General features: G+C 39.0%; 2 protein-coding genes across 5 annotated transcripts; one reads left to right on the forward strand and one right to left on the reverse strand.

The window, feature by feature from the left end:
• The first annotated feature begins 2,201 nt into the window (after positions 1–2,201).
• LOC110827956 (osteomodulin) lies at positions 2,202–13,889 on the forward strand. Of its 4 annotated transcripts, none has more exons than XM_022060163.2 (4): positions 2,202–2,307; positions 8,013–8,176; positions 11,099–11,657; positions 12,034–13,889. In XM_022060163.2, exons 1-4 carry the CDS (start codon positions 2,217–2,219, stop codon positions 12,294–12,296), a joined length of 1,077 nt encoding a protein of 358 aa, XP_021915855.1. In that variant the 5' UTR covers positions 2,202–2,216; the 3' UTR covers positions 12,297–13,889. The 4 variants fall into 4 exon arrangements, with proteins under 4 accessions (XP_021915855.1, XP_021915858.1, XP_087217241.1 ...); XM_087361115.1 differs by having other exon boundaries at positions 2,221–2,307; positions 7,994–8,176; XM_022060164.2 differs by having other exon boundaries at positions 2,221–2,307; positions 8,008–8,176.
• On the reverse strand, positions 13,809–26,931 carry LOC110827955 (medium-chain acyl-CoA ligase ACSF2, mitochondrial). Its single transcript, XM_087361023.1, has 12 exons — positions 26,742–26,931; positions 25,356–25,484; positions 23,895–24,103; positions 21,970–22,087; positions 21,477–21,572; positions 20,747–20,895; positions 18,918–19,086; positions 18,733–18,840; positions 17,616–17,764; positions 16,727–16,868; positions 15,189–15,299; positions 13,809–14,034 (listed from the first exon to the last, which is right to left on the reverse strand). The coding sequence occupies exons 1-12, from the start codon at positions 26,904–26,906 to the stop codon at positions 13,891–13,893; spliced, it is 1,689 nt and encodes a 562-aa protein (XP_087217149.1). The 5' UTR covers positions 26,907–26,931; the 3' UTR covers positions 13,809–13,890.
• Positions 26,932–27,258: the final 327 nt, after the last annotated feature.

Genomic DNA, 27,258 nt, shown 5'->3' on the forward strand with positions numbered 1-27,258 from the left:
CTCCTGGGTCAGTATATTTTGATTTTACAATTCTTTTTTTCAATGAAAAATCCTTCTTCAGACTGTACCCCAGTTTTTCATACCTTCTAAAGACTCTTCTCACTTCAGTTAAATACACTCAGAATTTCACAAAATACAGAATGTCTTCCCTAAAACATCATTTAGACCTTTCAGCAATAGGATCCCTCACTGGAGTTGATACCGGTGGTCTAATGGTTTGCAGTAGGCCTGTGACCAAGTGCTCATAGATGGCGAGAATGTCTCCAACACACATTGGAGGTTTTCAAAATGTAGCTCATGGAAAGATTTTATATTATTCACTTTGACAGTAATCTTGTGTGAGGATTGGTCAGAGGTGGTTTAAAGTAGTTCATTGAAATGTAAGTGCGGGTGTTGTCTGCAAATACAAAATGAAAAAATAAATAAAAAAAGATTAATATAACCTAATACAGAATGCACATTGAAGTAAATTGACTTTCAGAAATTAACTGCTTTAAATTCCTGTGGTAATTATGTACAACCTGCCTTTACATTTAGTAACTGCGTTTTGCCCAAAGCATGGTAGACACTCATTTTTCTGGACAAAAATACAAATTCAAGAACATGGTTAGTGGTATCCTAGTAGTGTGTAGTACAATTTAATCAGAAATAACTTCGCTATTTATCCCTCAGAATCCAAAACTGGTCAAAATGATATTTAAGAATTGTGTACATTCTTCAAAGAAAACAATGCATCACCATCACAAAGATCAACCGGTTAATGCTGTTTAAGTAAATAATCGCTGTTTTCAGTGAGAATCACAAAAAAGAAAACTCTAAATAACTTCCTGACTGAAGCAGGCAAAACATAATTACCACTACATTACAGTTGGGTTCTAAATGGTTAATCAGCGTCATGCATTGAGACTTATTTTAAAGCAAAATGAAACAACCCAGGTTCTTGTGAACACAGTAGTACAGCTGCGGGATCCATAAAACGTAGGGAATTTTTTGGTAAGTACGAGGTGCGATCGGAAAGTTTCTAGACTGCGCCTATAAAAACCCGTACACTTATCTCAGGTATTAAATTCATCCATCACCCTCGAAGTACTTCCCCTGGGAGTGAACACAACGATCCCAGCGCCGCTGCCAAGCCTGGAAATCTTTCTTTGTCAGCCTGTCAAGCACCATCTGCGATTCTGCCTGAATCTCTTGCCAAAGACTCGCCAAAACGGCTACGGAAACCTATGAAATGCTAAAGCAAGCATTTGGGAAGTCCGCAATGGGTCGTGCACAAACTTTTGTGTGGCATTCACGTTTTAAAAATGGCCGAACCTCTGTCGATGATGACGAGCGTTCTGGACGACCATCTTCGAGCACAACGCCCGAAAATGTTACGAAGATTCGGCAGGCCATTCACGAAGATCGACGTCGTACCATCAACGACTTGTGCGACATTGTTGGGATAGGCTATGGGACCTGTTAGCTGATTCTAAAGGAAGAACTCCACATGCGACGCATCCTGTCTGAGGACCAGAAGCAGAATCGACTTCTCGTTTGTCAGGAGCTCAAAGATCTTGCAAGAACCGACCCCAACTTCCTTTCTAAGCTCCGTGTGACTCCTTCCTCTTCCCAAAGATGAAAATGCAGCTAAAGGGAAGGAGATTTGAGGCGATAGAAGAGATTCAGGCAGAATCGCAGATGGTGCTTGACAGGCTGACAAAGAAAGATTTCCAGGGATGCTTCCAGGCTTGGCAGCGGCGCTGGGATCGTTGTGTTCACTCCCAAGGGAACTACTTCGAGGGTGATGGATGAATTTAATACCTGAGATAAGTGTACGGGTTTTTATACGCGCAGTCTAGAAACTTTCTGATCGCACCTCGTATAGTGTACCATTACTTTTTCAAGGACTCTATGCTCCGTGGTCGATTTGTAGTCTGTTTCTAGGACAATTTTCTTCGTTTTTGTAGATTCAGAAGCAAAGCTTTCCAGTAGCACTGAACGGATCACATATAAAATTATCTTATCTTCGTTAATATTTTGGTCAGACCAGAACTTTGCCTAATTATATAATAACTAGGAAAATAATTTGTCCAAATACAGATTTGTAACTTTTTGTTTTATAATAGCATCCAATTTCGTCTCTTGTAACGCGTTGAAGTGTAGCGGGTTGTATTCCGATATAAACTTCATTGCTTCCGAGACATCATTACGTATTGCGTGTAGCAGGGAGAAACATGATGTCGTCACAACCCCATGACATCAGTGAATGCAGCTCAGTTACGGATTTGTTCAGATTCAGAACGGAAGCAGGGAGCTCTCGCAGACGTGAGTACTTAACGGTGGCGATGTTAATTGGAAGTTCTGTTAATTACCGAGTTTACAAAACATGGTCTTTGAAATTGCACATCTCTGTTCGTAAAGGTTGTTGATATTCAGGTACCCGAGGTAGAAATCCGTTGCTGGCAGGGATAATCAATTGTAAATAGCTAGTACACTGCATGCAGACATTTCATCATAATTTTTTATATAAACCCCCCCCCCTCCCCAAAAACCTTAAAATAAAAGACATTATTCCTTTATTATGAACTCTATTTGATATCGTATGATCTAGTTGTGAGATAATTTTAATAAATTTTACAAAATTCTATATGAGGTTGTGTGAAATGAGGTCATACTGAACCGACCTTAACCAAAATTAAACTCTTGTGGAAAATTTTAATGTAGACCGTCCTTATGCAATTTAATCTAAATTCGTTTTCGGAGATGCAAAACCAACGGACAGATAAGGCCTTGTATTATGCGTTTAGTTACTTTAGGTGGTGCAGAGAATGCGTGGAGGTATACGCACCCATCGTGAACTACTTAGAAATGCTACGCCCACGGTCATAATTAGGGGGTCTTCGTTATCATCCCTTGGCACTACTGACATTGCTGACAAGGATATTTTTTTAATCAGTTGAAGAAATGACGTCCGTGGTTCCAAAGTGTGTTTGATCTTTCTTTGTTAATCTATTTTGGGCTCTTGAACACGATAATGAAACTTCGATTTCCATAAAAATGCTACGAATCTCCTGACCAGTCGAGCGATTATCTTCTCAAGACGATTTCTACTCTGTTTTGTTCATTAAATGGCCCTCGTGTGTTGAATGGGAGTCTGTGCTTAGTGAAGTCGTTACTGCATATTTAACTGTGCTAGACTATTTCATTTCTTTATCAAATCTAAAAGCTCACGACGATGGTGAATTATTTAAATAAAAAGTTCTTTGGATATTTTCCATCGTCTAGTAAAACAGTTAGAGCCCCATCTCCGAAACGTCGTTCTATTTTATTATTTTACTAGACGATGGGAAATATCCAAAGATCTTTATATTCAATTTGTTGTCTGAAAGAACTGAAGATAGTTATTAAACATTTCTGTACAACTGGTCTCCGGTCGAGATCATGACCTAGTATTTTCCGAATATAAAACGAAGTACTAATACAGATCCATTACAGTCGGTAAATTTCATGAGATGATAAAGTTACGTCATATTGTGATAAATATATATTTGTTTAAATCTTGTCGGTCTAATCACAATAAAATTCCTATTAAATATTAAAATATTACTATAATTAACATTTAAATATTTAAAATATATTAAATGATGTTCTCTATCGAAATGTTCGATTTACATTAGATCATCACTTTTTACACGACATGTTTCGGTTCTAAAAGAACCATCTTCAGGTGTATAAAATTATATAAACTTAAATATAAAATAAAAATATAAATAGAAAACATCATTTGAAATCTGATAAACATCTGACTAAAAAGTTGCATTTAAGAAATTATATTTAAGTTTATATAATTTTATACACCTGAAGATGGTTCTTTTAAAACTGAAACATGTCGTGTAAAAAAGTGATGATCTAATGTAAATCGAACATTTCGATAAAGAACATCATTAAATATATTTTAAATATTTAAATGTTAATTATAGTAATATTTTAATATTTAATAGGAATTTTATTGTGATTAGACTGACAAGATTTAAACAAATAAACAAATATCGGTAAATTTCTTTAAACTGATAGGCGTATCTTAAACGGAAAACATTTTTATAATATAGAGGTGTAGATAATAACATTATTACATTATTATGTGTAATATCCAAATAAACACCTAAATTGGCATTCGTAGAGGCAACATTGTTTTCAGATGCATATCTTATGGCTATATCACAAGCCCAGATTACTTCAAATCGTATACATTTTTAAAAGAGTTGTCATTTATGTACATTGGGCGTTGGTACGTGTTTATTTCAAATACAATTATGTTTTTTTTATACAAAATCAGTAGTAGAGATATTACACTACCACGCAGCCTTCCGAAATATGCTGTATAATGAAGTAACCAACAACAGAAATTATGTACCATAAAATTTATTTCTGAATCTGACAAAATGAAACTGAAGATATTGTTTTTCTATGTGCAAATATACTTTAGACAGAAGAACGAGATAAATTGTATAAAAAAAGGCGAGGAACGCCAAAGTGTAATTATGCATCAATACCCTGATTCGAGAAATTTTCTGAAATTAGATTTTAACTTCATGAAGTATGAGTTACACTCAGTGTTGCGTTATAAAATTACAGCGTCTCACACACAGAATCTCTCGATTAAGCTGGGTGAATCATCAACTGCCATTTGCATTTGTCTCAACATATGGAACATCTTTAAGCCATAGATAAACTGAGAATGCTTATTCTCAGAAATATTATGTCTTCACTGACATCTTTGAGGAAATAGATTGGAAGAAACGAAGTGACTAGAAGTTGTTCTGGGAAGCATCCGAGAATATATTTACGGCAAAGATAAGCTTACGGGTCATTGCGGAGGTCCCTTGTGCAGAGAAGTCGAAGTCCAACATGGAATATGGAAGTTATGAACATTTTAAAGGTTTACTCCAAATTTTTCAAACGGGTTCTTTGTCATTACGCTGAACATCAAGTTCGTTTATTGCAGATACATTCCCATTGCAAAGCTAATCACGCTGCAGATACAAAATTGCACAGTAACGTTTATCCTTGAGAAGTGCCCCGCCTTTATGCAACGTAAATTTTACAAGTTTTAAAGGCGTATGTAATTTGGGATATCGGCCACACCGAAGCCTTTCAACTAATTACAAACTGGAACCATACGGGTAGACGATAAATCTAATAACTCTGCATAACTTAACTTTTCAATGTTAATATAATAATTATTAAAACATACAAATTAAACTAAAAAAACTTTTACATATTATAATGGCGATTTTAAATAGTGCCAAAAGCCTTCTACATACGTAATAGTTGATTAAAAAATAAGAATGAGATGGGCGGGGCGGGGCATATAGCGCGCATGGATGGGACAAGAGGTGTGCACCGGATATTGGTTGGGAAGCCTGAAGGGAAGAGACCTCTGGGGAGACCTAGACATAGATGGGAGGATAATCTCAGGCGGGATCTATGGGAGATAGGAGTTGAAGGAGACTGGATTTTGTTGGCCCAGGACAGAGCTTTGGTTAATTCGGTGATGAACCTTCGGCTTCGGTAAGCCATCTGGTTGGTTGGGTCCACTATTTGGGAAGCCTGAGGGGAAGAGACCGCTGGGGAGACCTAGACGTAGATGGGAGGATAATCTCAGGCGGGATCTACGGGAGATAGGAGTTGAAGGAGACTGGATTTTGTTGGCCCAGGACAGGGTCCGGTGGAGGGCTTTGGTTAATTCGGTGATGAACCTTCGGGTTCCGTAAGCCATCTGGTTGGTTGGGTCCACTATTTGGGAAGCCTGAAGGGAAGAGACCGCTGGGGAGACCTAGACGTAGATGGGAGGATAATCTCTGGCGGGATCTATGGGAGATAGGAGTTGAAAGCCACTGGATTTTTCTGGCTTAGAACAGGGTCCGGTGGAGGGCTTTTGTTAATTCGGGGATGAACATTCGGGTTCGGTAAGCCATCTAGTTAGTTAGTTAGCATGTCATAAAATATACATAAGCTCACGCAACAGGCTTTTTCAAGCTTAAGTTTAATAATCCTGAAATCGGCCCAATCGGGCTGAAACGTAATTTCACGTAATTTTATTAATCTAGCCACACACAAGTCTGAAATCTTTAAAATTACCGTAAAACAAGTTTTGTGTTTGTAAGAAGAAACAAAATAATACTAAATAATTAACAGACCATTAAGCCTACTTGTTTCGTAAACATTTTGTAGGCATACAAGTATAATACGAAGCAAAGTAACAACAAGACGTCTATTGAATAAAAATTTCCTTGGATATTATCCATCGTCTAGTAAATATAAAACGTAAAACGACGTTTCGGAGATGGGACTCTATCTCCGTCTTCAGGTTCCTACACAGTTGGGCCCACTAGATAGAGCTAATCCCTATCTCCGGACCTTCCTTGGATATTATCCATCGTCTAGTAAATATAAAACGTAAAACGACGTTTCGGAGATGGGACTCTATCTCCGTCTTCAGGTTCCTACTCAGTTGGGCCCACTAGATAGAGCTAATCCCTATCTCCGGACCTTTCTTGGATATTATCCATCGTCTAGTAAATATAAAACGTAAAACGACGTTTCGGAGATGGGACTCTATCTCCGTCTTCAGGTTCCTACTCAGTTGGGCCCACTAGATAGAGCTAATCCCTATCTCCGGACCTTTCTTGGATATTATCCATCGTCTAGTAAATATAAAACGTAAAACGACGTTTCGGAGATGGGACTCTATCTCCGTCTTCAGGTTCCTACTCAGTTGGGCCCACTAGATAGAGCTAATCCCTATCTCCGGACCTTTCTTGGATATTATCCATCGTCTAGTAAATATAAAACGTAAAACGACGTTTCGGAGATGGGACTCTATCTCCGTCTTCAGGTTCCTACTCAGTTGGGCCCACTAGATAGAGCTAATCCCTATCTCCGGACCTTTCTTGGATATTATCCATCGTCTAGTAAATATAAAACGTAAAACGACGTTTCGGAGATGGGACTCTATCTCCGTCTTCAGGTTCCTACTCAGTTGGGCCCACTAGATAGAGCTAATCCCTATCTCCGGACCTTTCTTGGATATTATCCATCGTCTAGTAAATATAAAACGTAAAACGACGTTTCGGAGATGGGACTCTATCTCCGTCTTCAGGTTCCTACTCAGTTGGGCCCACTAGATAGAGCTAATCCCTATTACGTTTTATATTTACTAGACGATGGATAATATCCAAGGAAATTTTTATTCAATTGACTCTTCACCATCGTCAAGAAGTTTTAGATTTGATAAACAAGACGTCTGTTTTATGGGGTATAAGTTTACCAACTTGCTTCCAGCAAACACCTGTGAAACGTCAATAATCTTCTACGAGACTACACGGCGCAACATTCCAGAAGATCCACACTCCAGAATTTCCATTCCAGAACTCACAGCCATGAGAATTTGAAATATAAACACATGACGCGGAGAAAGTTATTGTGTTAAATATATACTTGTTCAATTTTTATCAGTCTAATCACAATAAAATATAATTATTTTAATATTTAATAATAATATTTTATTGTGATTAGACTGATAAAAATTGAACAAAGTTATTAAAGTTGTTAGCTGCCACCTTTTACGTTATTTATTTTTATTTATTCCTTTATTCCTCTGTCTAACACCTCCATATTTTATTAATTTCATAATCATGGACGTTAAAACAAAATGACGAAGGATTGCATTTAGAATATTACATTTAAGTTTACATCGATTAAACACCTGAAGATGGTTCATTGAAAACCGAAACATGTCTTGAAAAAGATGATGCTCTAATTGTAAATCGAACATTTCGATAGAAAGAGCATCATTTTAATATATTTTAAATATTAAATGTTAATTGTAGTAATAATATTTTAATATTTAATAAAATATTTTATTGTGATTAGACGGTTAAAATTAAACAATTATAATTCATCACAATATGACGCAACATTATCATCTCAAAAATGAACATTTTATAAGACTTGTGTTTGCAGTACAGTGGCTATGTGTCGACTGCTATCGTGGTTTCTCGCTTTGTCGGTGGCGTTATCAGCTGGAGAAGAACACATTTGTACTTATTCGACCAGCTTCCATATGACAACAGCTGACTGCTCTGGGCGCATGTTTAAACATGTGCCTACCACGCTTAGTTCGGATATTAAGGTATAGTGGCGGTCTATTTTTTGAACGTAACTGGGTCTGTGCTTCTAAAAATAGCTCTTAGCAGCATGTTTTTTTTGTATCACATACTTTAACAGTCAGTAACAATACATTTTGCATTGGTTTTATATGATGTCAGAAAAATAGTGGTTATTTCCCTGAACATAATTGATTTTTGTTAAGGAGAAGCTTTGTTTTTTCGTTGCGGTAAGAAGTGTTTATTTCAGCTTCGTGCTGTAATGGGTTAACGCTAGGCAATCCAACATGATAATAAGTTAAAATCTGAGTCCTATGGAAATGAAATAATTCTCCCTCATTTCATATGGTTATTCTATCAATAGGTGCTAGAGCTGATTTAATTCATTCATACCGTTTATTCTACGAGGAATACACAACACAAAATGATAAATATTGTATACGCGATTGCATATAACAATAAAGCGTACAAAATTTTGTTTCGGAAGCTTGGGAAGACTGACTTATGATAACATAAATATAAATCGAATGCATGCTTTCTGTAATGTCTGGAGCATGTTTGTTACATATGCAACTAGCCTTCCTATGGGCATTTTAAGAAATAAACATATCAAAATGTCCACTCTTTGCCATTTAAGGCTAAGGCCCTGGGTAAAATGATGTACTTCCACTCTTCTCATGAATTGCTATTATGTACACCAATAAAGAAAACAGGATGTAACTTTATCATGATGTCCAACTTATCAGGCAGAGAGAAGCTAAATAGAATACAGCAACATAACACAATAACAGATGCATTTTCCTGTTAATAAAGTGATTACATGTGAGAGATAAGGTTTCTGTCATCTGGATTATCAAGACGTTCAATCTTATAGAAGTTTACCGACGTTTTATAGGTGCTTATTCCCTCCTTCATGTGATGGTGGCAGTAAGCACTTCTGAAACGTCGGCAGATTACTACTAAACTACAGGTAGCCAGAATCCGGAAAACGTCAATATGCAACAAAGACACGTTCATATAATAATATTTAAAATATATCATAAAGTAATTTCGTTATAATAAAGTTTGAAAACTCTAAATGGAGCTTTAAATATATATCGACTGACAAAGAAAAATACTCTGTGCTGCTAGGTTTGTGTAGAGTTCATACACAAATCTGGCGTGTCATTTTACTCACAGTTGGCAGCCCTTGTTTCTCAAATCGTAATCTAAAAACGCAGGAAATATTTTATCGAAACAATTAGAATTGATTATGACTTACGTCAAAAATCTTCACTGAATGTTTCAGTAGACTCCTCACAAATCTTAGACTGCTGATGTTGATAAATTCTAGGTGTGAAATCGTAATAGAAACACAATAAAACGGACTTAACACACAAAGCTTGAAATTCGCGCTATCTCAATACGCCATCTTTCACTGGAGTCGACTACCAACGGGACCAACCAAATGGTTAAAAATTTAAAATAATTAGATGAAGACCTTTGTCCATATGAGATGTGTATATTTTTACCTAGCTGTGTCGTTTTACGTTAGTCTTCCAGAAATGGATCTTATGAAAATAGGGCATGAGGGTGAGGACTGAATTCACTTGCTCAGGGTAGGCAGTGTTGGCAAGCTCTTGTGAACATGCGATGTGATTTTTGTTCAACAAAAGGTGGGAATTTTCTTGACTAGCTACTATCAGCATCTCAAAAAGTCTGATCCACGAAGTTGGTTAGTTATTTTGAGTTACGTTTTCCGGAATTGTTTTTGTGACCAATATAAGCTGAAACTTAGAATTTCATTTTGCTTAGATATGGGCCATAATAATAATTATTTTGTTAATTAATTCATGTGGTTGCACAACTTGTGGCCTGTCACTTGAGGTAAGAACATAAATGTGAAGTGCCAAAACAGTTTTCTAGATTTGTGAGGGATAGAAAATGTTGCAATTTAGGGTATTTCAAAGGAAGGAACTTGATTTATTCAGGACATTTAGTGTTGCTAATGTAAGGAAGTATGGTAGGTTATGATGCGCTGGTCATGTAGTTGGGATTGTGAGACAAGAATATTGAACTTCTGTGCATAAATTGCCCCTCAGGGTACTGAGGAAGTGAGAGAAAAATATTAAAATGTATGTTTCTGTAAAAAGGTTTTTGAATGTGAAGTGGGTTTAATTGATTTAGAATTGTGTTGTATGGCAGAATTTGATTTCATCAGCTCTGGCCTTTAGATTTTATTACCAGATGATTGTTTGGTTGGTTAGTTTTATTGATAATTTTTTCTGAAATTGTCCATATCATTAACTGTACTGAAGATTTATTGATTGTACTGTCATGACTTGGTTTACACAGATATATTTGCGAAATGAACACTATATGAACGTGAAGTTGGCATTAATGTAACCAGAAACTTTCTCAGTCAAATTTTACTTTTTATACTTCTATTAAGAATAACTCTAAATTCAAAATACTATTTATTTCATGTTAATGAGTTTATTTAATTCTTTTAATTCCTCAGAGGCTGATTAATAAATAATAGTAAAAAAGAACGGAAATGGTTGTGCCATAATTTAAGTTCCTATTCCAGCATTTTTCATAATTTATGATATGTCATTAAATAAAAGTTTGATCTATATTTTTAAAGAAGATAAGTAGTAACCAACAAAAAATTTATGATTGTTTTGTAACAAAACTAAGACATGATAGATATTTTTAAAATATTATAAGCAGGAATTCTAGATGTATTAAATGTTTTAATTTAAAGTACATACATATGTACATATATTAAAAGATACATAAATAAATACTGACACACACATGAGTATACAGTTGCTGTAAGGATGGATTTAACATTTGAAGCTGAATGGTAACTATATGTTCTGCCTTCTTTAACAGTTAGTAATGATGTGTTTTGTTCATATGAGTCCTTTCATTTTTGTTGATGTTTTCCATGTTTTCCTCACCAGGCCCTGAGCGCTACTTACAACAGGATACGAGGCCTGTACAAGGATTCCTTCAAGAACTATACATACCTCAAGTACCTCTACCTGGATAATAACATGATATCTTACATAGAGAATGGGACATTTGACCCTTTGCAACAACTAGAAGTTGTTCGTCTGTCACACAATGCATTAGAGACGGTCCCTGTCGGAATCCTTCAATTACCAAAGCTGAGGAAATTATTCATGGATAGCAATCGACTAAACGGAGATGGAGGCTTTGCAGTTGCCCCAGTCAGTGAAACCCTTGAGTTACTGTCACTGGCAAATTGCCACCTTGAGGATTTACCCCCTTTGGGGATGTATCCCAAACTCTCAGAGCTTAATATATCTGGAAATGAGTTGAAAGTTCTGTCTTCCCATCAACTAGCACCTCTGTGCAGCCTACATTTGCTGGACCTGAGGGAAAATCCCATGCTGTTCAAGAATCCAAAAGATTGTGAATGCCAATTGCTGGCCACGTGGATAACACAGATGAACATCTATTATGCAGAGATTCCTCTGAACTGTTCTAATGAAACAGGTAGGCTCAGTAAAATAGAGTTCTGTTGTATCTAAATAGTGACAGATCAATACTGAGATTAATGTTTCTTTCTGGTGGTGAGGTTAGGACAGGCAATTTGAATAGTCACCATCATTACAGACAGGGGATGCAAGAAGGACAAGCAATATAGATCCTCTTTGTCTTTAATGACTATTAGATAAAACTGCCTGTTCAAGAGATTGTATATCCACATTTTGACATTGTTGAGAGAAGGAAAACTCGTGTCATGTTAATCAAAACCTGGTCGTCCATTCCACAACCTACCACGTTACTGACAGTTACCCTGTTTCATATATCATATTTCATAACCCATGAATTGAGCTTCATGCTTAGATAACCTGTTTTATATTTCCAGAAAACCATACGGATAGTAAGTTGGCCTGTATGCCGCAATTACAAGAGGTTACTGAGATGCAGCAAACATGTAGGACCACCATTGTGAAGAGAAAACAGAGGGAAAGCGAATTGATAAATTGTTTACTGATAACTCTCATTGTCTTCGCTTGTATCTATATTGCCTATCTTGTGATTGGTACAAAATTTAAGAATCACAGTTTGACAGAGATAAGGTTGGAATATCAACATGGAGACAGAAATAGAGATACTTCTTATGTTTAGAGGAGATGAACAGTGGTATCTGCAGTCTGCAACCAAATGCAAGTGCTTCTGTTCTGCAAAACACGTGTTGAACCTAGTGGGTGAGTCTCCTGTAGCTGTTTGTTCTAATTCTGCAATAAATACCAACTGAAACCCAACAGAAACGAGGTTCATAGTAGGAGCAGGGGAAGAATAAATTCTGAAACTGTTTGTTATCATGAGTTAAAAATGCGTTATCATTATGACTGCTTTCTGTCAAGTTAATGCTTGAAGTCAAATTGTTTGAAATTATTTATATGATATTGCAGTCTCACTGAGGGAAGAACGTAAATTATAGGTCTTTAAAAACAAAGAATTTGGATCTAAGTGGGTAATGCAGGAAATTTAATGGTCAGAAATTCCACGACGTGTTCAGATTACTAAAAACTCTTAGAAATATCTAGGAGGCTGCTGTGGGCTGGGTGTAGTCTGTTGCTAGAATATGGAAGGCAGAAGTGTAAAAGGTCAGGAAGGGGACAGGAATATAACATTTAAGAGCATTTTATGGAAATAGGCTGTGAAGATAGTAGGTGGATAGAACCAATGATAATGTCCAGTAATGGGCTTTTGTGTTAGTGATGCTGAACCTTCAAGTTCTGCTGCTACAGAGTTATAAAACCAAGCTGTATCAGTATTTCATAAGTGGCAGAGAATTTCTTAATGAGCTGAGCAAGAGAAGGACTTAATTAGATCTGATGTGAAGGAAATTCCACTGTAAATTAGGAATTCTCAACTTCCAGGTTTTCTATATGTTCTGTACATCCATTTCATGGAATACTTTGTCAACCCATGTGATAAAAAGAAGTTATCAAGAAACAAGTTTGCTAATGTTGTAAGGATTTGGCAGTAAGCAGTTTTTAGCTTCATAAAACATGCCAGATAAAGAACTCTTTAACACAAAATGAGTTCTTCTCGGGCTACTAGCCGTGACGGGTGGTTGAATGGAGAAAACGCCAACGTTTCAAGAACCATCTTCGTCCTCGTCCTCAGGGTATTGAATTCCTGAGTACCCTGAGGACAGGGATGAAGATGGTTCTCGAAATGTTGGCATTTTCTCCATTCAACCACCTGACACGGCTAGTAGCCCGAGAAGAATTCATTATACTTCGTCACCATGAAAGCTTCAGATCATGCAATGCATGATGCGTGAAAATCATAACAATAGTAATCAAACTTGATATAGAAAGGTAATAAAAAAACAGTACCAAATATCTTTTTAATGGCTGATCTGGATGAAGATAGTCGTCCGATAATAGGCCTATGAGAACATGTCTGTAAAGTTTGTCAAACTTTTTAAGAAATTTTAATTAATCGCCCTCTCTTTTTACATGAAGGCCTATGAGTCAATAAGAGAGTGAATATGGTCTCAGATCTGAAAAGGTTGAGAACCCCTGATAAAAATTAATCTGGATGTTATAGTAAGAGGAAGATTTATGTATCTGTAAAAATGAAGGAAGAATCAAGGAGGAGGATATATTTTAGTAATACATGAAGTTTCAAGTGATATATCCCATGGTTTATTTGTCGTCATCTGACAACGCTTTCATACAATAAAGAATAAACATTTAAACTGTATTTATTGCATGGCTAAATATTGCCCACTGACATCCAATTCCTGCATGACAGATTTTTTTAACCACAGTTTATCCACTTTTCCCGTAGCTGTTCGAGGGAACTCCGGCAGAAAGCTGAAGTATCGTGGGGTCTTGAAGTCTGCAAGCTGAAGCAGAAGTGTGACACAACTTACAAGTAATTTACTTCTAATTTATTCAGTAAGGATATTTGGTGCTTACACTGGCATTACGTAGAGGTTTTCGATTATGGGCGATCACTGCACCGATTGCCTTGTTACCCACTTCTAGTGTAAGAGCTTCAAAATATTCTCGCTGTATTAAGTAATAATTTTAGACATTTAAGGAGAAAATTCATGATTTATGCAGTTTACTTGATATTGTTAGAGAGGAAAATTATTTTAAGGAGCGCACAAACTGGATGTGTAGCTTGAGTACGGGTGCAAGATATTCAATTTGAAAATCAAGGACATGGTGAATGACTAACGTTAAGCTGGTTTTGCGTGTCTTCTGAGTCACGTAGTTCAGGATCTGTTTTTATAATGGGCATTAGTGTTAGTGTTGAAACTTTTACCCACTATCGTCTTGTACACTGTTACTTCCAGTGTCACAATTAATAAGGTTTCAAAGTTTCTGTTCTGTAAACAGGTTTTTGTTCTTCGTTTCTTTGCCTTAAAATGATTTCAAAGCAGTTTTTCTGCATGAGATTTGAGGTTCTTATCACAGTGAAGATGGCAGTGTTGCTTTTCTGGGCTGTGACACCCCAAAGATGGAGACAGTGTGTTTCTCAGAAATGGTGGTTTCTGCTTAGGAATCTACATAGTGCGACAACCCACAAGATTAATATTGACAGTTTCTCTGTTGCTCCAATTCTTAAATTTTTTTTTTAAACATTTCCAACCTGATGTGCTTTAAAATGTCTTAACTTGCATTGGCAACTGAAAGTTTCAAGAAATGAACCTGTTACCTTTGTCACGTCTGTCTGCAGGTAACAAATCTTGAACAGATGCAATGAATAGATTTTAATTTAATATTGGGGAGAAAAACTAAAATTTGTACACACATTTTAGTTGAGGTAGGATGGGACACACTTTATGAAAATCGATATGCCTTTGAGTTCATGGAAGTGACTTGATAGGTTCCCCCACCCCCTTCACCACGATGACGTCTTCGTCAGCCAGACACCCCATTGTGACGAACTAGCCAGAATTTTTACATTATGTATCCATTTCCTAGCTTGTTTGGTCGTAACGTGATCGTGTTGAGTACTGTGCTAGGCGTGTGGGACCGGATTGTACTGTACCTTTCCTCTGCAGAATTCTCTCAGTTGCTGCTCAGAGAGGGCAGTGCATGCGCGTTGTCTGATACACACACACATCTCCTCTCCCAATCGCGGGTCTGGCACTCCGAACGCCTGCGCAATGAACTTCGTGTTAGGTGTGGCATTAATGAACACAAGTAGATAATTATACTTCAGATCAAAATACGAGTTTTTCTTTCGTGATTTTAATCTGTGTAATGTAGTATTGACGTATATTTATTGCAGAAACATGTCTTCTGTTGACATATCTAAGAAGCAGACGAGATATTGTACGGTGTTGAATATAAAATCTGTTCTTTAGCAATTTAACCAACAGAAGACATGTTTCATTGCAACGACTCGGTGTGAACCGCATAAGTTATGTACCGTAGATTAGCATAGGACTGATAGGACGACATTGAACACGTAAAGATGTTGACGAAACTGGTAGTTCATAATATTTTTAGCTGCTATGCCAGAATTTACCTTGTTGGACTGAGGAAAATCATGAAAGGATATCCAGGTAAAGTGTAAGAAGAGTATAAAATTGTACCGCTGGCAATGTATTCACCTTCAGATACGAGGTGCGATCGGAAAGTTTCAAGACTGTGTCAATAGAGGGCGAACCGGATGTAGTACGAGCTTCTGCCTTTAGGGGGTGCGGCCTACATCCATAGTGATTCAGTGTGCCAGCCGGCATCATCGAATTAGCATTTGTTTCTTAGTTACGGGCGTTTTGGTAGTGCATTACACCGACCCTCCTGCGATTTCGGAATGGCGTGTGCATCAAATTTTACCAAAGACTCGCCAAAACGGCTACGGAAACCTATGAAATGCTAAAGCAAGCATTTGGGGAGTCCGCAATGGGTCGTGCACAAACTTTTGTGTGGCATTCACGTTTTAAAAATGGCCGAACCTCTGTCGATGATGACGAGCGTTCTGGACGACCATCTTCGAGCACAACGCCCGAAAATGTTACGAAGATTCGGCAGGCCATTCACGAAGATCGACGTCGTACCATCAACGACTTGTGCGACATTGTTGGGATAGGCTATGGGACCTGTCAGCTGATTCTAAAGGAAGAACTCCACATGCGACGCATCCTGTCTGAGGACCAGAAGCAGAATCGACTTCTCGTTTGTCAGGAGCTCAAAGATCTTGCCGGATCGCCGGATTTAGCTCCGTGTGACTTCTTCCTCTTCCCAAAGATGAAAATTCAGCTAAAGGGAAGGAGATTTGAGACGATAGAAGAGATTCAGGCAGAATCGCAGATGGTGCTTGACAGGCTGACAAAGAAAGATTTCCAGGGATGCTTCCAGGCTTGGCAGCGGCGCTGGGATCGTTGTGTTCACTCCCAGGGGAACTACTTCGAGGGTGATGGATGAATTTAATACCTGAGATAAGTGTACGGGTTTTTATACGCGCAGTCTGGAAACCTTCCGATCGCACCTCGTAAGTTGTCGCCCGCTCATCTCTTGCTACCTGATGTATTAACCAAACACTAGGTGTTCTGTGAAAAAAGCATTTCGTCCTTGCGTTACCTGGGCTTCCATGACATCGGGGTGAGTAATAAAGAACTCCTCAATTTCAATGGGAAATATATTGGTGTTGTCTCGGATGATTATGTCCTTGAGGCGACCCACAACCCGTCCATATCCACCCTCCTGTAGCACGAACTGGTCCCTGTCGGTAGAGTACAAGAGTAGAAGGTTTTCTGTGAGTGTACGTCCAGTAGATTTAGTTTTAATAGGCCATACCTCGCTGGCATTAATTCTAATTTATTGCAGATAAAAATGTGTTGTTGCAAAACCAATCTTTACTTCATTGCTACAGATCGAACTTTGTTTCGTTGTTTTTCGATTACTGTTTATCACATCAGGCCATAGTACGTCTGCATATTAATTCGCTTGTAGTTGTCCGATCTTAACCTAAATTAGTATATGTCAAGGACTTTCAGTTTTGTAAACATCCGCTCAGCCGTTCTCGAGTCGTTAGAGACGAACGGACAGACACATATGACGAACCTAATACGCGAGTTTTTGCAACTTTTAGTTTCAAACATGCCTAAAATATTTTAAATACACGTTACATATTTAATGTAATATGTATTTATCGTAAAGTAGGAGGTAGACCTGTATGATGCCTATACGAGGGAAATGAAATGCACATGTTAGCGTTTAGTGTAGACATTCAATTCCAATTTAATCTAAATCCATTCAGTGCTATCTTATATGAACCATGCAACTGATCGCAAATCTTACCCCCCCCCACCCCTTCCCATAAAGAAGGCAGTAATCGCCTCTGAAACATCAGTTAATATCTACCATATTATCCGGCCCAACATCCCAAAAGATAAGTCTTTTTGATATTCGTCGCCGTGAAAAACTGAAATCGCAGTCTTCAGTCAGACTTTATCTTGCATCAACTCACCCAGTTTTGAGCCACCCGTCTGGGGTTATTATTCCCTTGGTCTTCTCCTCCTCACCCCAGTAACCCAGCATAATGGCGTAGCCTCGCACCCAGAGTTCTCCCGGAGTTCCCATTGGAACCATTCGACCTTCGGGATCGACAACTTTTGCCTGCAAATCCCAGACAAAAGAAGGGCTGTGGATCAACGCCTGCAATATGCTATATTAATGAAGGAGTATTTCGTAACTTGGTGTTTTTTTAGGATTTTAAAGGATTATGATGTACACGTTTGAAGTATCCTGCAAATTCTCCGTCGTCTTCTTATACAGCCCAGCAAATAATGGTCTTGTAGCGTCAAGGCACCAGTACCATCACAACAAAAACAAAACAACATTAGTAAAGCGGAAGTTTCGTACCATGTCATCATATGATACTGGATTAGCTAAATCTTGAAGATTTCCTGCGGGTTAATTCAACCCTTGATTTTTCTCTGTTTTGGGTCAGTAATTGTTTCTTTTCGAGAAACTGAGGCTGCATCAGTCACTGACTGACAATTCATGGAGCTCCTTGCAGCTGTACATTTTACCTTTGTTTTATTATTATTTAGTGTTCTGTCTGACGACAGGTCCATATGAACAGGATCCTTCCATCCTTTTCTCGGACTGGGACCTGTTCATATACGTTCTTGGCAGATGATCCAGAAGTGGTTTGCCATTGCCTTCTTCTGTGTGTGAATGGAGTAATTGTTGGGATGCCACGGAGAACCGGGGAAGCCCCCGGAGGAAAACTCCGTGATACCTAGACCACGGTCTTGCCCAACACAAGTTATAAATCTGAGCACCATCGGGAATTGAACCCGGGACCCCAGGATTACAAGGCTAGTGTTCTGACCACTAGACCACCGTGGCGGTTATTTTACCTTTATCAACACAAAATTCTTTTTTCCTGATAATCGGTTTTGGATAAATCTGTCTACTCGTGTCACGTTCTAATTAAAATTGGAAATGCAAATATACAAACGGAAAGACACACATAGACCGTTTATAATTCATGGATAAAGCTTGTTGCTAGTTGTATAATTATTTTCCGAAGAAGCGTCATTTCCTATGAAGAGTAAATAGTTGTGAGCCACACGTACCTCCATGTGGTCTGTAACGACCCCTACCGTGGCCGCTGCCTGCTGCACAGCGTCAGAGGCGAGCGACTGGAAAATTAAGGGGCTGGTCTCAGTCATTCCGTACATGGCCTGCAACAAATAATTGCTACTCGGAAACCGGATCTCCAAATTTCGAAAGCTTTATCGATACATTGCACAGTACATACGTATATTCTCTGGACTGCGAAGGATTCGACTATGTCATGAACCAGTTGCTGAGGAACCGGAGCCGAGCCAATGGCCGCTATAATCAGGGAGTCCGGTTTTAGACTGTGGTCACGCATCGCGTCCAACATATCCACATACAGCGAAGGGCTCGCCACCATCATCGTACACCTGCAAAGGGTATAATAACTGTAATAGTGGTCACCAGCAGGCACGGGTCTCTGGGCACATGCGGTCTACCCCTAAGACTTTTTTTGATAACGGAACAATCCATTGGAACTCGACCGGAGGAATATTTCCTAAACTGGTATTTTATACTAAAATAGTTTCGGACTTGGAGAATTTTTACTCCTCGAGGAGACTCTGAAGTTGCCCACGTGACCCTCGTGGGCTTTGATCCCACCATAAAGACGTCACTCTAATTTTTGTTTTCAATTTTCTGGATGGACACACTTGCCCCCAATTATAATTTTCGTTATTGTAGATTTTCTTTTTTATATTCTGTAATTCTATGATTGTTTTATATATATAAGACGCGACGCCGCTAAAAGACCTTATCAGCCACGGAATTTCAGGTTACGGTGTTATCAGCGACTCAAAAGTCTACGCTGAATGTAGGTTACGTAAGTTGAGTGTGCAGTAAAACAACACATTTTCGTCAACAGCATTTATATGAAGAGCGATTGAGATTGGTATTGCGATAAGAAATAGAAGAGGTTATGTAATGAGCGAGAAAGAATTATTGATAGTGATAAAATATTTAAGCGTTTGCCAAGAAAGTCGCTGGCAAAACAAGTTTCGCAAGATGATGTTTCGGACTCCTTGACAGAAATAGCTACAATATTACTGAAACTTCGGCCGTATATAAAAAACAATTGAATTTGTTGCAAGTAAGAGACTCAGGTATAGTCGGCGCAGTAGAAGCTAGCGGGCGGGCCTAGTCTGTGTACCTGACGTGGCACGGTCAGTGCATTTCTTTTGTTTGGGCGTTCAGTCCGATAAGCTCCTCGGTGCAGTCAGCATTATACCATCGCAAAAGAGACTCGCTCCTAGCCTTCCCCTTGAAAATTCCAAGCTGGCGGGCGGGCCTAGTCTGTGTACATGAGGTAGCACGGTCAGTGCATTTCTTTTGTTTGGGCGTTCAGTCCGATAAGCTCCTCGGTGCAGTCAGCATTATACCATCGCAAAAGAGACTCGCTCCTAGCCTTCCCCTTGAAAATTCCAAGCTGGCGGGCGGGCCTAGTCTGTGTACATGAGGTAGCACGGTCAGTGCATTTCTTTTGTTTGGGCGTTCAGTCCGATAAGCTCCTCGGTGCAGTCAGCACAAGTGACTCGCTCCTAGCCTTCCCCTTGAAAATTCCAAGCTAGCGGAGCTGGCGGGCGGGCCTAGTCTGTGTACCTGAGGTAGCACGGTCAGTGCATTTCTTTTGTTTGGGCGTTCAGTCCGATAAACTCCTCGGTGCAGTCAGCATTATACCATCGCACAAGAGACTCGCTCCTAGCCTTCCCCTTGAAAATTCCAAGCTAGCGGAGCTGGCGGACGGGCCTAGTCTGTGTACCTGAGGTGGCACGGTCAGTGTATTTCTTTTGTTTGTGCGTTCAGTCCGATAAGCTATTCGGTGCAGTCAGTGACTCGCTCCTAGCCTTCCCCTTGAAAATTCCACCGGCCAAAAACACTCCGCCGACTATACAAGAATACGTTTTTGTATATGGTATAATTGTCCCAAAGTTATTGTTTTTGTACCGACAAAACCTGGTTCCATTTACACGGACTGGTCCTTGGAAGAAAAACCAGTTTTTCATAAAGTGCATTGTACAAATTTCAGTTTACCTTTCTTTCTGAACGGTTTGTAGGATCGCCTTGGCCTGGAACAGTGAGTCCGGTATTACCAGCGCCGCTCCATAACAAAGACAGGTGACTAGAGAAACGCTCGTAGCTGAAGCATGGCAGAAATTAGTGCAGAGGCACCACCGATGAGGCTGTGTGCATTAAAATACAGCATTGGCTCTCACCTTATGCAAAAATCAGCTGCAAAATCCATTGGTACTTGACATATTATTTAAAAAAACACGTAAGCAAATTTCTAGTCTAATCGTCGACTTCGTATTTGGGAGGCCGAGTGTTTAAATCTCGGATCGAAGTGTAGTGACTGGAATTTTTCGTGTTTTTTTTATAGTCCCTCCAGAAAAGATGATTATGAAGCCTCTGTCAACGTATACTAGCAGAACACGTGTTCATTATCGAACGATACCTTGCATCGAAAGTGTTTGCTGCTACCAATGCTTTTCCTGACAACGAAGAACCGAATGAGATTACAATACTCCGACTGGTAATAAGATTTCGGGACACAGAAAATATTTGCGCCGGGATACGTCAGAATCTTCTTACCCACGGCTTAATATAAGTTACTATCCCTTCATTTTCCTGGAGGAACTGATGAACTCTATGCAAATTCTGCATTATGGTAGTCGGTCTCTGGGCTGAGATTTAAATCTGAAATCTCGCGAATACAAATCAGGAATGTAAATATTAATTGATCGCTTTTAGAATATCAGTTCACCTGGGAAAAGAGAAGTAGCCGTCTGCCTATGGAAAGTGCGTTATTTACGATGTTGTGGTGACTCAGCAGAGCGCCTTTCGGATGACCCGTCGTGCCCTGAAACAATATTGCTGCAATAATTTGTAATGTTCTCCTTGATAAGATAAGTCTTTAAATGTTGTTTTGTCGTTTTAGTAGAGACTTTATTGTGATTAGGAAGAAGTTAGTTGGTTTAAATTCCCGGGAAGGACATGAATCTCTTCCTGGCTTCGAACACACGTCGGTTCTGAGCCGACCTAACTTTCCTGTTTAATTAGTTCAAGCAGCTTTTTTCAAGAGACCAAGACCTCGATGCATAAATTGGTCACAAAAATCTGAGAAAGTCAGATGAACTGTATTTTTATTTTTTTTAAAAAAAATCAGATTTTTATCTAAAATTGATTAAAATCTAATTATTCCGAATTCTAAAACGCACTGCGCGCAATTTGAGTGGCGTGTGACTAGGTTTTCATACCGAAGTAAAGAGGATAACACATCCATCATCAGGCTGTATGCGTTGTTGCACCTGCCGGACTCGATCCAGGGATTCCGGGGTCGATTTAGAAAGTACATCTTGCAGCCGGAGAACGCCCCTGAAAAAAAAGAAATTCCAAAAGTTCCCTAATAGATCGGGTCCGTATTCGCCTACCAGTTGAAACACAGATTCTTTTCAATTCTAAAGGGTTCTGACGATGGTGGACTACACTTAAAATTATTCGCTATCTGAACTTTTTCCAACTTCCTTGTTTTCAAGAAAGAAATCACGACGTTTCGTAAACTGACTCTGTTTCCGTCTTCAGGCGAGAGGTACCTACCTACTCAGTTGGTTCTGTCAGATAGAGCTAGCTGAAAACGGAAACAGCAAGTTTCCGAAACGTCGTGGTTTCTTTCTTTTAAACGAGGACGATGGAAAACAGATTCCTTTACTCGTGAAATATCGTGTTTAACGGGTATATAAACCTGGGCTTGAGGTTTTCACGTCTGTGAGTCGAAGGTCTCATCGCACTGATGATGGAGGCAGCAAGGCCCTCTTAAACGTTGGTAAACTTCTACCAGACTTCACGGTGCTATACCCATAAGACATACATCTACGTCTGGGTTATTTTCCCGTGACTAAAGGCGGTCGGAGCGTGAACATAGCTACTTATTTCAATTTAGGGCTCAGATGAATGCATGGAACTTCACCCTTAGGCTCGTTTCACACATATACGGCGACCGTCCAAACGGTACCGTTTACACGGAACGGTGAAAACTTCACACACAACCGATCATACCCGGAGCCGGTTATTCTGTTGTTTGTTGCCATCATAACTTGACAGTAAAACAAAAAGTTCTCAGTTATCGTCTCTCTAGAGCCTCGAAGGTACATAGAATGCTCGTTTGGAATATTAAGTAATAAATGGAGGATCTTTTATCGAGCTATAAACTTGCAACCTGATTTTGCTGTAGACATTGTCAAGGCTTGTGTTGATTTATACAACTTTGTTCGGGAGAGAGACGGCTACGAGGCAGAGGATACATTGACAATCACAGGTCCTGATAAAATACGTGGTGAAGAAGTAGTGCGCGGGGGAATATCAGCAAAGAGTGTGAGAAATCTTTTAGCTGACTACTTCTTAACACCTGTTGGCTCTCTGAAATAGCAGCTTTCAAAGATTTAATTTCATGAACGTTAATCATATCTTTATTACTATACCTATATTTAATTGTAGAACAATTCATTTCATTGTAGAAAGTTTAATAAATTCACATTCACTGATTATTACTTCACAAGGTTGGTACTTAAGTCACGGAACCGGGCATTACACACGGCACGTGTGAAGGAAGCCATTCAACTGTTCACCCGACTACCAACGTGGTACGCCGTTAGAACGGTCATGGCGACTTCACGGTAGACCGTTACCGTATAGACGGCACCGATGCGTGTGAAAGCTCTCGTATAATCTTTGACCTTGTAAACGGAGCCGTTTGGACGGTCGCCGTATATGTGTGAAACGGGCCTTACGATATGTGGAGTTCAGACTATCTTTGACAGCTCAATGAGTATTCTGAGGGAGTTGGGTTCGATGAACGCCGAGGTCATTAGATCAAGAGTGTGAATATCCGGGATCATATTCAGTGAATACAGCGGTTATCTTAAACAGCGTTTAACGACTGGTCTTTGTCAAGGACACGCGTTGTTTTCTTTGAGGTAGGAACTGATTTTTTTAAAAATATTATTTAGATGAGCTTCGTGCTTCAAAGACACGGATTTGATTTAATGTCACATTTAAGCAAGAAGTCTGCGCCATCCTTTGGTACTGTTCCCTCTTAAATTGTGTGGTGTAGTTGTTGAAATCATAACGTTTCACTGGTCTTAATTCCAGCAGTAGTTGAGACAACATATGTTGTAGAACTTACGGTAACTTCCGCTCGCTTAGGAGAATAAGCAGCTTTAAAGATGGCGCGTGAGCGCAACGGATGGCATAATCGGTGTAACTGCCAAGGTCTGGGATAAGCTGTTTCACCTTATCATAATAGCTGTCGGACCCCAGGACGAGTGCGTTTACCTGAACTTTGTTCAGGCTATGCAAGAGTTCAGGAGGCTGGTAGGCTGGGTTGATCATCACCTGTTCAGTAAATCTACTTTAAGTCAAATTAACATCTGTATAACACGATAATACTTTTCGTCAGTACAGGAAAGATGAATTTTTTCTTTTAAAAAAAAAGGTTTAACACGCATTTATCATTAGTTAAAAAAGCCTAATGAAACGTGAATTGCTAGAAAATCCTGGTTAGAATTTTGAAGGTCGTGAATTTGAATATCGGCCCGGTGGCAAACTATTTTTGACGTTTCCCGTGTTCTTCAATTCCTCCGGGCCAGTGTAGAGAAGGTACCACGATTTCTTCCTTACATATCATTTCGAATTTATCATGAGTTATAGAAAGTTTAAATGAAGATGGCTGTCTTCAAACATACCACCGTGAAAACCTCAAATCATACTAATTAAAAAAAATGTGGTATTTGAGGTTCTCATGGCGGTAAGATGATAAGTTAAGTCTTCTGAATTATAAAGTCGTGTCGACTTCTAGGTACTGTTTCCATCTTCAGGAACAGAAATTAGTTCAGACATTCTGAAGTAATATCCGGTTAGACCAGGGGTCGGAAAACTACGGCCCGAGGGCCAAATCCGGCCCGAGAGCTAAGAACGGATTTTACGTATTTAAATTCTTTGAAATTTCAAAGTACGCGCTATTACGAAACTGCCGAGTTCAGTAGTTGAGAGAAAGAATTCTATAAATGTCTTCCAAGCGATGAATACGGTCAATTAATATCATATGCTCGGGGATTTATATCTGTATTTGGCAGCACCTACCTGTGTGAAAAGACATTTTCAAAGATGAAATATGTAAAATCTCAATACAGGTCAGCATTAACGGATGAACATTTACAGTCAATTTTGATTATAGGGAGTACTGAATTTAAACCTTAGTTTGGTGAAATGTTCCATTCTTCTCAATAGTAGAGCTGTATTTCAAACAATTATTATTATTATTATTATTATTATTACGTTACATTTTGTTCAATAAATTTGTTACATAAGTAGGCTTACCTATATAAATATCCTCGAGATTGCCTCGTGGCCCGCAGAGCCTAAAATATTTACTATTTGGCCCTTTAGAAAAAATGTTTGCCGACCCCTGGGTTAGACTAATGGACAAAGCGAATCTAATGTCGAATTTTTAATGGTTGTGAACGTCTGAGTTCCGTGCCATTTCCTAATACATTTCTGTTTTAACTTGTATTAGTTGGTATTTTAACAGTTCTGATACTAAGTTTTATGACGCGAGGAAATACAATGTTTTCCCGTTGAAACTCACCGCTATGAGTCCTGCTCGCATCGCGGCAAGGATTGTGAGGTACACCTCACTGGAGTTTTGACTCCAGATTCCCAGCCGGTCTCCCGGTACAAGTCCCAGCGTCAGAAACCCGGCGGCCATCTTGTCCGTCTGAATCAGAAAACGAACCATTTTGTGTGTCTAAAACAGGAAGTCACGTGATATCGAAAACTGTGTTATTCGTATTATCAGGGCGGTCACCCTGATGTTGGAGGCAGCAAGCACCTCTGAAACGTCGATACTGCACGGCGCAACGATCCAAAAGACAGTCTTCTTTTTAAACAAGTTGGTAAACAACTTGAAGTTCTGGTTATCGATACGTGATATTTATATTAATTCTGCTGGAAAACATAGCATCTTACATTAATCCTTTTTCGCATTGTTTTAGGGATTATATTGTTTCTGATTACATTATAGATTTCTTATTCTTTTGTGGCATCTGTTTTTGTACTCGATCAAGATGTGATGAAAATGATAAAAATTATAGGTTCTGTCGTAGCAGCTCTCAAAACCTGGGAAATACCCCACATGCTTCATACGCCCTCTTGTTATTACTATTATTATTATTATTATTATTAGTGCTCTGTCTGCCGACAGGTCCATATGAACAGGATCCTTCCATCCTTTTCTCGGACTGGGACCTGTTCATATACGTTCTTGGCAGATGATCCAGAAGTGGTTTGCCATTGCCTTCTTCTGTGTGTGAATGGAGTAATTGTTGGGATGCCACGGAGGAAAACTCCGTGTTGCCTAGACCACGGTCTTGCCCAACACAAGTTATAAATTCGGGCACCACCGGGAATCGAACCCGAGACCCCAGGATTACAAGGCCAGCGTTCTGAGTGATTACGATGTATTTTCGAATTCATGATGATTTGAGGGAACAATTAAATATTTGATAAAAAAAGTATAATTTATGAAAGGCAGTGGCAGGATTATGTGGAATGTATGACGGAATACTGTAAAATATTTTTTCTGTACTCTCCGAATGTAAAATGAATAATGGAAGACTTATCAAAATATAGAGAGATCTGCTCTTGGATGCCGCTGATGATTTACAAAATATTTCTAGATGGATTTTTACAGACACTAATTCACCAGCTGTCAAGGAATCTGCCCCCTGAGTATGACTACTGATTTAATAATATGTTGCCTTGTCTGAGATCTCTTTGTGCGTTATAAGCTGGAACTACGTCTTTAGTGCTAAAGACAACCTTGTCTACAATTATGTTGTTGTTTTTCCTCTCGGATAATTGTTTTTGTTAAGTGTCTTCCTACTATGACTGCTTCCAAACACAAAATTCCCCTGGTCCATGGCAGAGCAGCTGAAACGTTACAAATAAATGAAAGGAAGTTTTTGTAGGTTACCTTGTTTAGGACTTGCTTGAAAGTGATGCGGTGATTTTGGAAGACAGACACAACTGCTTCCCTGTCACCCCAGCGCTCAGCTGCAACGTCCAGAAGTTGCCCCATTGTGAGAGGGGACAATGGTTCCGTCCCTGGACTGTGCCAGTAGCTTGCATTCGTGAACATGGTCTACTGATGAATGCACTGAAAAACAGTTTCAGCCAAGATTTGTTTCATAATCACCAACTGAGTTGTTTTCAAGATCACGTTTAAGTCGAGGGTGTCCAGACAACAAGTTGGGGGCACTGGGTCATACAGTGTTAAAGTGTTATTTTAAAGACCGCAGTTGTCTTAAAAAAGCACCATTGTTGGTTTCTGCTATTTCAATCATTTATTTCATTACATCTTCTTCAGTGATCATATAAAGTTTAAAACTTCAAAATGTTAATATTTTTAGTTGTATTGCCTATTATATAAAATTTGTTTCCATTTGTTATTGGCGAATTTTTAACATCTTTGAGCATCCCTGCGCGTTTTG

Source organism: Zootermopsis nevadensis, unplaced genomic scaffold, assembly GCF_977971745.1.
Source record: "Zootermopsis nevadensis isolate Lab colony 2312 unplaced genomic scaffold, Znev_1.0 Znev_ptg000003l, whole genome shotgun sequence".
Lineage (NCBI taxonomy): Eukaryota > Metazoa > Arthropoda > Insecta > Blattodea > Termopsidae > Zootermopsis > Zootermopsis nevadensis.

Bases quoted from the DNA above. Each gene is read 5' to 3' on its own strand.
- LOC110827955 (XM_087361023.1), bottom strand. From the start codon at position 26,906: ATGTTCACGAATGCAAGCTACTGGCACAGTCCAGGGACGGAACCATTG. The intron at 25,485-26,741 runs GTAACCTACAAA...TTTCTGATTCAG, and splicing joins TCAAGCAAGTCCTAAACAAG to ACGGACAAGATGGCCGCCGG. The intron at 15,300-16,726 runs GTAACGCAAGGA...TTCATTGCGCAG, and splicing joins CCGATGTCATGGAAGCCCAG to GCGTTCGGAGTGCCAGACCC.
- LOC110827956 (XM_022060163.2), top strand. From the start codon at position 2,217: ATGATGTCGTCACAACCCCATGACATCAGTGAATGCAGCTCAGTTACG. The intron at 2,308-8,012 runs GTGAGTACTTAA...TTTGCAGTACAG, and splicing joins AGCAGGGAGCTCTCGCAGAC to TGGCTATGTGTCGACTGCTA. The intron at 8,177-11,098 runs GTATAGTGGCGG...TTTCCTCACCAG, and splicing joins CGCTTAGTTCGGATATTAAG to GCCCTGAGCGCTACTTACAA.